A 12,610-nucleotide genomic window follows, 5' to 3' on the forward strand; every position below is an offset into this window, starting at 1 on the left:
ATCGATAAAACTGTACGTAATGTTAATTACATTTGGGGTGACATTCTAAAGGAATGTTTTGATGAAGTGGAGAACACTCGGTGGGTTTTTAGGTGAACATATACAGTAATAACATGTTTGAACTTTATAAATACAAAACATGCATGGGCATGAGTTTATGTTTAGCGCTGGAAAAAAAGTTGTTATATTGTTTAATGTCATGCCAGGGTTGTAATGGATTGAGACCCTGTTTGAGGAACAAGGCAGGAAGACACTAGTTCGTGTCAGGGAATCGATCATTTATATCCTGTGGCAAGGATAGCACAGCCACTGTACTATCATCTACATGGATATGTTCAGTGACCCTTGTAAGCACCAGAGGTGGTACAGTACCTCTCACTCTCACTCACTCATTTTCTACCGCTTATCCGAACTACCTCGGGTCACGGGGAGCCTGTGCCTATCTCAGGCGTCATCGGGCATCAAGGCAGGATACACCCTGGAAACATAGGTAAACATTACCCCTCCTAGTGGCCTGAGCACATCAGTAATTTGTTGACATCTTTCCAGTTGCCCAAAGTAAGTCAGTTCCTCATGAGCATATGGACTTACAGGTGTTAGACTTTAAACTGCCAATTAGAAAGGCTGAAATAGCTTGTGGGCAGAGAGAGTTTGCCAAGAGAATGTCATCCACTTGTCCTTTCCTTCTCAAGTTGTGGTCTAGGCAAATCCTATGCATCTGTGGATAAACTGAATGGTGCCTCTTGTTATACTTCTTATTCTAGGGCCGTGGTGCCTAACTGATAAAGGCTTCTTTTCAGAACATTGAGCATTAAATTAGCAACATGCTACAATTGTTGAGCACTGGTCCATGAGTATCATATAAATGAACCTAAATTCTGACCCAGTCAATTTAAATGTACACTATAATGCCGAATGCGCACCAATATTTTGTTTTTCCCCAAACTGTTGTCACAAAGTTGTATAGAAATTATGCTGTAGAATTATAGTTTTCCTTTGCTGTTCCAGTATGAAAATGCCCTGCGTACAAAGTGAGATCCATGAAGACATGGGGTGTTAAGGTTAGAGTGGAAGAACTCGAGTGTACCTGCACTGAAACTTGACTCTGACTCAACCCTACTGAACACTTTTGGGATGAACTGGAACACAGACTGCACCCCAGACCTCCTCACCCTAATCTCACTAATACTCTTGTAGCTGATCACTGATCCCCACAGACACACTCCAACATCTAGTGGAACAACTTCACAGAAAAGTGAATGGGGACTACATCTGAAATGGGATGTTCAACAATTACATATGGGTATGATGGTCAAAGTGATTTCTGGCCATATTTCCATTTCCATTTACCTTTACAGCATTTGCCAGATGCCCTTATACCAGGGGTCACCAACGCGGTGCCCGCGGGCACCTGGTCACCCGCAAGGAGCACTTAAGGCGCCCGCGAGGCATGTTCTAAAAATAGCACTGGTCAAAATATAGTTCAGTCTAAAAAAAATTTTTCAATGGTACAATGGTGAGCAGAATGCAGTGCCAGGCTTCCCACTAACAAACATTTACAGACAAAGAGAGAGATAACATGTGTTCATTGAAAACACCATAACATTAAACTAAAAATGGTGCACAGAAATGTGAAAAATTGTTAAAAAAAAGACTAGATAACTTGTGACTTGATTAATGATTTCCTCGACATTACTTCCTGACTTTCAAATGTTGGAACAGATAAACATAAATAAATGTTGCATGTTTAAATATTCCTACCGTCATTGTTGTATAAATCATTGTTAATAATTGTGGGGAATAATTAACATTGACATGTGAACAGTCTCTTCACCCTATTATTATTATTATTATTATTATTATTATTATTATTATTATTATCCATCCATCCATCCATCCATCCATCTTCTACCGCTTATCCGGGGCCGGGTCGCGGGGGCAGCAGTCTGAGCAGGGACACCCAGACTTCCCTCTCCCCAGACACTTCCTCCAGCTCCTCCGGGGGAATACCGAGGCGTTCCCAGGCCAGCCGAGAGACATAGTCCCTCCAGCGTGTCCTAGGTCTTCCCCGGGGCCTCCTCCCGGTTGGACATGCCCGGAACACCAGGAGGCATCCGGAACAGATGCCCGAGCCACCTCAGCTGACTCCTCTCGATGTGGAGGAGCAGTGGCTCTACTCTGAGCTCCTCCCGAGTGACCGAGCTCCTCACCCTATCTCTGGGTGGCTGGGCGCTCCCTTAGAGATATTATTATTATTATTATTATTATTATTATTATTATTATTATTATTATTATTATTATTATTATTATTAAAAAGTGATCTGTGCAATTTTGCTATTGAGGAAGTTTGTATCAAACAGGTAGCCCTTCGTACTACTCAGTTCCCTTGAAGTAGCCCTCAGTCTTAAAAAGGTTGGTGACCCCTGCCTTATACAGAGCAATGTACAAAAGTCCTTTAAGTCTCTTTGCATGAATACATTAACACTAGTTCACTAGGATACAAAATTGGGATACCATTAACCAAAAACGTTTTATATTTGTATTTGTGACCAATAAAGACCTTCTTAGATAGTCCTTCTTCTTTGCTTCTTTTAGGAAAATTGGAAAATAAAAAAAAGTTGAGAGTCAAAGATGACTTTGCTTGTTTTATACAGTATGTGTTTTAATTTTTCCACTTTTATTATAACTGAGCCCAAAAAAATTAGACTGTCGTTTACTTACTTATACCATTGTACAAAATCCACAAAAGCCCATACGATACTAAATCATTCATGTTTCAGTGGTTTATTTACAGTGTATAATAATAAGACATGACAAGTCTTACACAATAAAACATTTCAGTGGTTTGCAAAATAAAAACTTTAAAATAAATATACAACGATGCGATGAACAGAACAAACCTTCTCTTCAAGGGACAAAGAAAAATGTCCAAAAACCAGACCTACTTAGATTATCCATGCATTATCATATAGTTATTACCATGTCACGATGTGGATTAGATGTTTGATATACTGTATATTAGGTGTATCAAATGTGAATAAATTTGCACATTTGCTAGGGTGCAATTAAGCCACCAGTTATTTAAGGACCTTATTGCATATACACAGTCAATGAGTGGAACTAGTAGAGTAACATGTATGCAATGGATATGCAAAATATATATTAAACAGTATGAAAACCACACACAAATAAAGAGTTGCACTTAAATGTTTACAGCACTAACATGATCGTACCACATTGCCCTAAAAATAGTGACATTACATCATTTACACATATTACTATAGAGCAAGCAAAAGCACAGGAGTGGTATCATGTCCACAGACCTGGCAGCCGGAAGCCGGTTTATGGTATACAGTGTATTACATGTGACAAGCTGTAGAAATGATAGCTCATCAGTACTCTGGTGTCTTACCAGCAAAATGACCTGCATTATGCTACAGTTAACACACATACACACACGCCTGCGCACACACACACAAACACACACTCATACAAAGTGCAGACAGATGCCTCTCAGAACAATGTCGCAGTGTGGGAAGAGAGTAAGAGGGAAGCGGTGGAGGTGGGATAGAGAGCGGCTGGGATCTCCCCAAACTGAAGTGCTCTGGATGTGACACTTCCGCTGGAGGAAGCAGCTGGACACAAAGAACAGAGAGCTGGGAAATCAGCTACTGATGGGTGCCTGAGTACTGATGTTACAACTTGGTCTACCTGGCATGATCTGAATCACTCAGTCTGTTGCTCATAGACTTAGGATTCCAATGAACTCTCCATCTCTGTCTCTAATGCACGGCTGCTCTTTTCCCAATTGGCAGAAATGAGAATGCTCTCCCTCAGAGCGGATCTACTGAGATTTTGCCGATTGGCTGTTCCTATGGAGAGCGTGCACCCATTGGCACCCAGAAGAGCAGCAGCTTTCGATTGGCTCTTTTCTCAACAGCAAAGGAGCAGAATTTGAAAATAATTGTTTCCTGTGAGGCACAACAGTTGTTTTTTTGTTTGTTTGTTTGTTTTGTTTGTTTGTTTTTTGTTTTTTTGCTTTTTACAGAAAGTGTTGGTGTTTGCCGAGAACGACGTAAAAGAATGACGTTTCTGATGCATCTTCTAACCCATAACTCAAATGTCCTAAGCTTGAGTGAATATTCTCCGCAACACTTGTTTTCCATATACTGAATGTAATGACAAAAAAAAAGGTAACGTGAACAGAAAGGATAATATACATATCTTTATACGAACGAGCTTCAATAAAAATGTACATATCTACAAAAACATATTACTCAACATTTTAAAATTAAAACTGAAGTCTGTTGAGACGTTTCTCTGTTCCTCACAAAGTATGCAATGTTTCAAATGCTACTGAGCTCTTCAACTGATCCTAAGTCTAGGCAGTTCACCTAAACCTCAGACAAAAGTACATGTGAGATGTGAAAGATTCACTGATTAAAACCGTGTCTACGTAAAAATGATAGAAGAAAGTGAATTGCTTTAAAATTGCTTGAATTGCTTTGAATTATTATTATTATTATTTTTTTTTTTAGATCAAGTCTTTCTGAAGCTGTACAACGTTGCTGGTTTGCATTCGGGAAGCCTGTTGGACACTGTTAAATTTGCTTTTCAAAGTTTCACACAGTACTAGACAAAATCCTTCACATAACAAGCGTACACATAACCAACCGTAATACTGATCTTTAAAAGCTGAAATATTATTCAGCCCAGAAAGCTCGTTGTTTGCACTTCAATGCTTTGACATGCTACGCAAATTGATCCCTGAAAATAAAAATTAACAGTCCAATAAAAAGTACTGTCACAACAGGAAAAGCAGAAAGAAAATCTATGATTAATAACTACATAAAAAAACAGAAATGAGCCAGAGAAACCAGAAGAAAATGACACACACGTCACCTCAAGCTCTCCTTTGAATATAAGCAATATAAGTATGGTGTTTAAACTAAACTCAGTCAGCAAATGAATAATACTGAGGCAGTGTATCTGTATTAAACTGTCCTGAAGCTGCCTAAACTTATTAGACCAAACACAATATCAATGTGCTTTCAAAAATGGATATATATGTATAACTGCTAAAAATGAAAGAGAATCTACATCCAAAATAGTGATTGATCATATTTCAGAATTCAAAGTGCTTTTATGATCATTTGTATTGACCAAAAGCGCTATATTTTGTCAATGCAATTGTCAAATTGGTTGGCAAAATAGCAAACCTGGTATATTTGGTTGGGCGCAAGGCTGGTGTACTGTTTCTGTTTATATATGAACATGATGTGGGTTGAATGGATGTAAAATTCAAAACCAGCTCTAGTGGGAATCTATTCTGGTGTTAAAATGTGATGCACTAAGATGTAGCTTTCTCACAAATTAGTGTGTATTTGCCCCACACGTTTGATCTCTGAATTAGCCTGGTATATCCCGTAAGTGAGAGCGGATTGTTGGCATGCAAAAAAAAGAAAAAAAAATAACGTACACACTTGTATTTTCAGCATTTGTAACACTTTTGTGCTCCTCTACGCCTTAAGTGCAGACAGTCATGACAAAAACATATGAAAAGGTTTTAAATGTACGCATGTTTACGTGTATATGCTATGATCATGAAAATAAAGCCTGATATATGATCAACTTTGTTCTCCAGTACCCATGCAGAGTTAAAAATCGTACCACAAAGGACCAGGTTAGGCCTGTTGTGCAGAAACGAAGGTAATGTGCGACCATACTGGAATATCAGCAACCAGGATAAAGTAAAGCTCTCCCTAAAACTTGCCCATCCTTATTGTCCCATGTCACATGATCCTGAAGCAATAAGAAAAGAGAGGGAGTATTCTGTACATCATCCCCTGTGTATATCAGTAATAGGAAGAGAGTAGGAAGATGATGTGACGTCTTTCTGCCATAGTGACTGTTCCAGGGTTTCTCTCAGCCTTGGTTTGTCTGAAAGGTTTACAGTCTTCGTACAGCATTTTAATGAGTTTTCTTTTAAAAAATTAATTCATTTATCTTTATGCTCGTGGCTGCCTGGGAGCTGCTTCCTCCAAAAAAACATCGTCACTGGACAGTAGAGGCAGACTGGGAGTGCTGTGACCGCTTCCTGAATTACGGCGTGAGGAGTGAGAAAATGGCTCCTCGCGGATACTCGTGACTACAGGCAACCTGGAGCTGAAGTTCAGATAGATCTACAGAAGGGAAGTTATTAGATATGCTTTAGATAAGCTAACAAAACAGAACAGAATACTAAAGATGGCTGTGTGTGTGTATGGACATAAATAAACGGCATACATGTTTGGTGCTGTCTGAGATTTGTTGTTCAACCTTCTCTACTATCTTGCCAAATGAGGGTCTCCGGGAAGGGTCTGCATCCCAACACGACTGCATGATTTCATACCTAAAAACATAAAAAAAAAAAGGCACATATTATAAACATACATGACACATACTGTATTATATGTGTGGGAATAAAAACACTTTAGATTGGGGTGCAAAAAAGTACAGCTAAGTAAGTGACAATGTCTTAAATCTAGTCAAATTTTACTATTTAACTTCTACATATTTCTTATTATAAGGTTACCATAATCCAAACATAACTTATTATTAATCCTATTTCTAAGCATACTTAAAGAATTACCTTCAGGATCTTATCTTATCTTATCTTATCTTAAATATCTTATTACATTTCAAGCTTAAAGTTTTTTTTATTCTAGATAATTTGGCCTCTTTCTATAAATTCATAAAAATGAACAAAAGAATTTGTTGAGAAATGTAAAGCTTAAAAATAGTAAAATATGCCTAGAAATAGGTGTAATAATCTTATATCTGCTTTAACGAATGGTTCGTTCCTAACAAGCTAGATATGTGAATAAAGAATTTCAAGAATTTGCTGTAATGTATCTGTAACAAATAAAAGCTTCATTTAACATCAATACTTAATCCATACCAAAATACAGATATATCTGTATGCGAATTTCAATTTGGGGATTAATAAAGTACTGTAATAATCTTAAACCGAAGAATTTTTTTTTTTTACTATAAAAATAAGATATTTTTACTTGCTATATTTTTACTTTAGCAGTGTAAATAACAAGAAAATAATAATAACCTTCAGGGTTTAAACAGTTCCCATCAGGCAGCATAAAAATTGATGGATTATTCTAGACATTGGCTCAACAATTACTGATTAGAAGGTTGTGGGTTCAAGCCCCAGCACTTGCCAATCTGCCTCTGTTGGGCTCTTGAGCAAAGCCATGAACGCTTTCTGACCCAACAAGCTCAGCTTCCTGTGAAGGAAGTGACAAATAAAGGCTTCTCCTAACAGTCTGGCATTGCAACAGTTGTGATTTAATCCTTACTTAACCCATACTATCTTGCCTTCTTGCCTTTCCATCTTTTTTTTTGCAGGTCTGTTTCTCTATGCCATGCTTCAACACACATCCAGGTATATAAATATATATACAGTATACTTACATTTCAGATGGAGCAAACTCAGGTGAATCCATTCGGTATCCTTCCTTGATCATCTTGTAGAATTTGGAGTCTACAGGTATACCTGGATAAGGACTGCTCCCTGAATACAGCAAACAATTCTTCATAGTTAAGGTCTATTCCAATACTCCAGCTATAACTTTTTGAAACTTTTGAAACATTGACAGAAAAGTGCTGAGAAGCCATTAAACATGACGTCGCTGTCGGGCGGAATCCTCGTATCTCCAAAACCGTTATTTTTCAGGAAATTAAAAAAACGCCGTACCTTATCTGCAGTGCACAGGGTTTAGTCCGCGTTGCAGTGGATCGTCTTGCGCTAAATTCCTGTCCTCAGACGAGCACCAGAACTAGCGAGGGTCAAGATTTTTTTTCTTTGAGCCCAGTGTTTTGAAGACATTTACCTCAGAAGACGTGTTGATTCGTTGCGACTCTTCTTGAGGAGAAATATGCCGCGAAGCTCTCCCACGGAGTGAGGAAGAGGTGGACAGTTGAAGTGTCCAATGGAGTTATGAGATTTGCGCTCAAGCTATTTTCAAGACTTTAGATTGGTTAATAACTTGTAAAAATAACAGACCCACGTGGGGACTGACCAATAGCATCGATATGTGAAAAAATATGAAATTGACCAAATTTGGACGTACGAGGTTTCCGCCCGACAGCGACGATGAGATTTAATGATGTGACTGATTACTGCTGTTTTGTGATGTTCCCTTAACCTTACAGACATTTAGTGGAGTTTCAAGTACTTTCAAAAATATTTATTAGGTGAAGATCCACAGAGATCGAGACAGGCCACAAAACAACAAACAACGAACAAAACCCTGGTGTTACTTTTGCACGATCGTAGATAAAACACTTCCTGATTTATGTTCAGCCATGAATATGGATGTACAAAACAATTTGTATCCTCAAAACAACCAGTACTATCCTTTCATTTCACTGACAGATGTTCTTTGTAGTCTCTGTCAATCATATATCCTAATGCTAGCACCAACAGGTCAAAGCCTAAGATTACTATCAAACTAAAGCTCCTCAAATCCTCCTGCAATGAATACATACTTGGTGCAAATGATGTAATTTATGTTCAGATAATCTCACCAGTCAAAAGGAAAAGGCACACATTTGCTGTTTGCTCAGGCTGAGTTAATTAGACAACTATGCCTGTGTTTATTTCGAACGCATATTGTTACTATTTCGATATCTTTAACAATGCATTTTTCTTAAAATCCTGTGTGTTAATTCACATATGAGTTGATGTACTGTAAAACCTACCAAGAGAGAAGATCTCCCACAGCAAGATGCCATAAGACCAGACATCGCTTTCGAACGTATACACACACTCAAAGATACTCTCAGGAGACATCCACTTCACCGGCAGACGCGCCTGCATGAGACAGAGCCGACAGAATGTTGTTATTTTCCTAGGTTATTCACAAGTAAAGGTTTTAACTCCCAATAAATGTCTAGTCTCCGTTCTGTGGTATTTTAGGTTCAGTTTTTGAATATAATTGTGCATGCTGTAATATATAACACACATACCCAAAACCAAGCTCAGATAGTCATCAAACCACAGCATGAGAATTCTTTTCAAAATTTAGTGTTAACATTCTGGTCTATTTAAGATTTTTACTCCTTGCTTTGGTCGTTCATGGTGAGTCTTTTATTTATTTATTTTTTTTCAATACCAGACATGTAAGTACTAGTTAAAGCTGAATAATCATTTTATTTAGTTTCTGAGGATCAACGTACATTTCCCTTAACCACATAGTTGGAGTCGGTAGTGATGTCACGGGCAAGTCCAAAGTCGCAGATTTTGGCCACTCTACCTTGTGTGAGGAGGATGTTTCTGGCTGCCAGGTCTCTGTGAATACACTGAACACACACACACACACACACACACACACACACACACACAAACACACACGCGAACATCAATACAGATTTGGGAAACATTCCAGAAGATGTTTTAAATAGCATGAACAACATGTCAGACCGTGTTCTCATTAGCACACAGCTGCTATGTCATCTGTTTGAGTAGTGCTTCTGAAATACTTGGAAGAATTTTGACTTTGTGTGCGATCTTACACAAATAATTGTCCAATCCTCTGGCTTGATTGCAGAGATGTTTATCCACTTTTAATTGGGCTAATGGTTAAGCTTAAGCGACGTAAGATGATGGTTAAGCACAACTGATTTGCATGTATTGATACAAAACAACTGACACAACTTTCTGTGCTTTGAGCTAAAATGTTTATAATGAGGAAGTGATGTTAAAATTATGCATTTAATTATGTAGCTTTGTAGAAGCCAACATTCTGTTTTCCTATTTAAGCTTAGACAAAAATTTATCAAGAGTAACTCCTCCTAGGGCTTTCGAGCCACATGAACCAAATTCGGAGATGTTGTAGACCCTGGTCTGAAGTTTGTTGCTATTACTTTTCTAAGCGATCCGAGTACCGGTACTTCCGGTACCGGGTCTCAAAGTGGCCTTTTCCCCCATAGACTCCCATTATAAACTTTGGAGGTTTATAACTCAGCAAGCTTTTGAACTATCTACACCAAACTCGACCAGCTCCTTTAGGGTGATACTCTGAACAAACTTTTACATTGGTGTACCGACTGGCCTTTCGGTTGTGCCGCAGCCCCGCCCCCAAAATATGCAAAATCAAAAAACTTTTTACAACATGGACATGTGACATATCAAAACACTCAGAACAATGAGGGGAACTTCCTCACGTGTATTTTGATGATGTCACGTGAAAATTAAAAATTAGCACAACATGGACATGTGACACATCAAAACACTCAGCACAATGAGGAGAACTTCCTCAAGAGTATTCAGATGACGTCACATGCTCGTCTCCACTTACCCCCAAATGTTTTGGCACCCTAGCTTTCTGTCTACTTGCTTCCAAAAGTAACACTGACCCTTATGTCCACTCGCCTCCAAAAAGCACCGGCCTTTGCGAATACTTGCATCGTCAAAGCCAACATCAAAGTTTGTCGCGACAAACTTTACAAATCTAGTTCAGAATGATAACATCTATGTACAATATTTTATTTCAGTGTAGGATTTACAATATTTTGTCATATCAAAGTCATATTTTTTAGGGATTCGGCCAATTAAGGTCTGAGGATCCCAGACTGCTAAATTAGAACTGGGACTATTTATGACTATTAGCCTCATTATACTGTAATATATTGTCTATGTATTAGACACCTATTTGAATGCTGCCTGCTTCACATTTGTATATTACCCTATTAGTGACAAACTTTATAATTGTCCCTTCCTTTTGTACTGCATTGTATTGTAACTATGTAATTTCTTTTACTTAGGTTTATTTAGGCTTTAAGACAACAAGTAATTATATGCAAGTAATTATTTTTGGATGTCTGGGATGATTGAAATAAATAATTTTTTCTGTATATCCACCTATGTACCTTGTGAACACTGAATATTGTCCATTTAATGCAGTTAAAGAATGAGATATCTCAGTACTGAGAGCACATGAACTGTAGGAGCAGAATACTTCCACTGGCTGGGTGTCCAGACTAAACCTGTTCAACTTCTTAAATATAACTGGCACATGTACTTCAGTAAAAATGCATCCTTAAAGAGTTCTCCAGGAAAAACAACAGGCTGTTCTCAAAGGGCAGTCACCGAGAAGCCAAAATTCTTTTCAAATTCTCTGAAGAGCCCAAGTCAAAACATTTAACATGCTGAGACCCTGGAGCTCTATGAGGTTTATACAATCATAAGGTTTATACAACGTAAGGTTTATACAATCATCAAACAAGTTTTAGGTTCTGCAGCAATAGCTGATTTGTTTGCCCTAAAAATATTCTCAAAGACCATTTGAATGTGCAATTTCTTATTTCAATAAACACCATTCAGTCAGTTGTTTTCATAATGACTTTACTGAAGAATAGGCCGATAGTCAACCTGTGTGTGTCTGTGTGTGTGTGTGTGTGTGTGTGCGTGTGTGTCTGGGTGTTTTTCATGTAAGGTTTGCATGCATGCTTGTGGACATGTGAGTGTTATCAATGGTAAACTGAACCACGACTGGACATTCTGAATAGTGATCCCCGAGATTCATACAAGAGCACCTAAAGTATTGTGTTTCTACTATCGCAGGGGTCGTGACAGCAGGTACTAGCTGACATAGGGACATAGTGGTTAAGGTGTTGGGCTACCAATCGGAAGGTTGTGAGTCCGATTCCTACGTCCACCAAGCTGCCACTGCTGGGCCCCTGAGCAAGGCCCTTAACCCTCAATTGCTCAGTTGTATAAAAATGAAATAAAATGTAAGTCACTCTGGATAAGGGCGTCTGCTAAATGCTGTAAATGTATAACCATAACATAGAAGAGAAGAGAACAGTAGAAAAGAGGAGAGGAGAAAAGAGAAGAGAAGGTAGGAGAAAAAAGAAGAAAAGAGATGAGAAAAGAAAAGAAAAGAAAAGAAGAGAAGAGAAGAGAAGAGACAAGAAGAACAGAACAGAACAAAAGAGTTCCTACATTTTTAGATGCCAGGAAGTCCATGCCCTTTGCTACTTGGTAAGAGAAACTGAGCAGATCTTCAGTGTCCAAAGCCAAACCGTCCTCTTGCAGAATTTCACTGAACACGTCACAGTCAGTGTAAGAGCCGACACCTGAGAGAAACACAAATAAGCGAGTTTTTATGTTAATGGTGGTTTATACAGTATAATATTATCCTTAAAACCCAGTTCACTTCACCATGAGGTGTCTACCCTCAGACTTTAACACATGACCCTGAAGAGCAGCTTCCCCAACACTTATTCAAAGTTCACCCGCCCTGCACTAAAATCACAGTAAAAATAAGTCCAGTCCATTCAAAACAAAACCTTGTCCTGTAGGACAAGCACGTCCTGCCCGATTGCTACCCAGAAGGCTTTTTGAAACCTCAACAGGAAGACCGTCGATGCCTGGAGCCTGTTTGTTCTCCCCAATTTGGAGCACCTCATGAAGTTCTATGAAGCTCTCTGTCCATTTCCCTGCTCCCTTGTCCTGAGAACTTCAGCAGGTACCTAAGAAAGCTCTCCTCCACCATCTGTGCCTCTGACTGCTCACTGCTTCACAAGTAAAAGCTGACTGTCTACTTTTAAA

At 38.6% G+C, this 12,610-nt stretch overlaps 1 protein-coding gene across 5 annotated transcripts in view; it reads right to left on the reverse strand.

Moving 5' to 3' along the window:
- Window positions 1-2,768: 2,768 nt before the first annotated feature.
- The window catches only part of kita (KIT proto-oncogene, receptor tyrosine kinase a), a 29,502-nt gene continuing 19,660 nt past the window's right edge, over window positions 2,769-12,610 (reverse strand). For all 5 annotated transcript variants that reach the window (XM_060866777.1, XM_060866775.1, XM_060866774.1 and 2 more), the window contains exons 16-21: window positions 12,002-12,135; window positions 9,235-9,357; window positions 8,758-8,869; window positions 7,468-7,567; window positions 6,286-6,391; window positions 2,769-6,182 (exon numbers count right to left, since the gene is read on the reverse strand). In XM_060866777.1, coding sequence (XP_060722760.1) covers window positions 6,009-6,182; window positions 6,286-6,391; window positions 7,468-7,567; window positions 8,758-8,869; window positions 9,235-9,357; window positions 12,002-12,135 — 749 coding nt within the window. In that variant the 3' untranslated portion in view covers window positions 2,769-6,008. The remainder of the gene's footprint in view (window positions 6,183-6,285; window positions 6,392-7,467; window positions 7,568-8,757; window positions 8,870-9,234; window positions 9,358-12,001; window positions 12,136-12,610) is intronic.

This window comes from Tachysurus vachellii, chromosome 3 (genome assembly GCF_030014155.1).
Source record: "Tachysurus vachellii isolate PV-2020 chromosome 3, HZAU_Pvac_v1, whole genome shotgun sequence".
Lineage (NCBI taxonomy): Eukaryota > Metazoa > Chordata > Actinopteri > Siluriformes > Bagridae > Tachysurus > Tachysurus vachellii.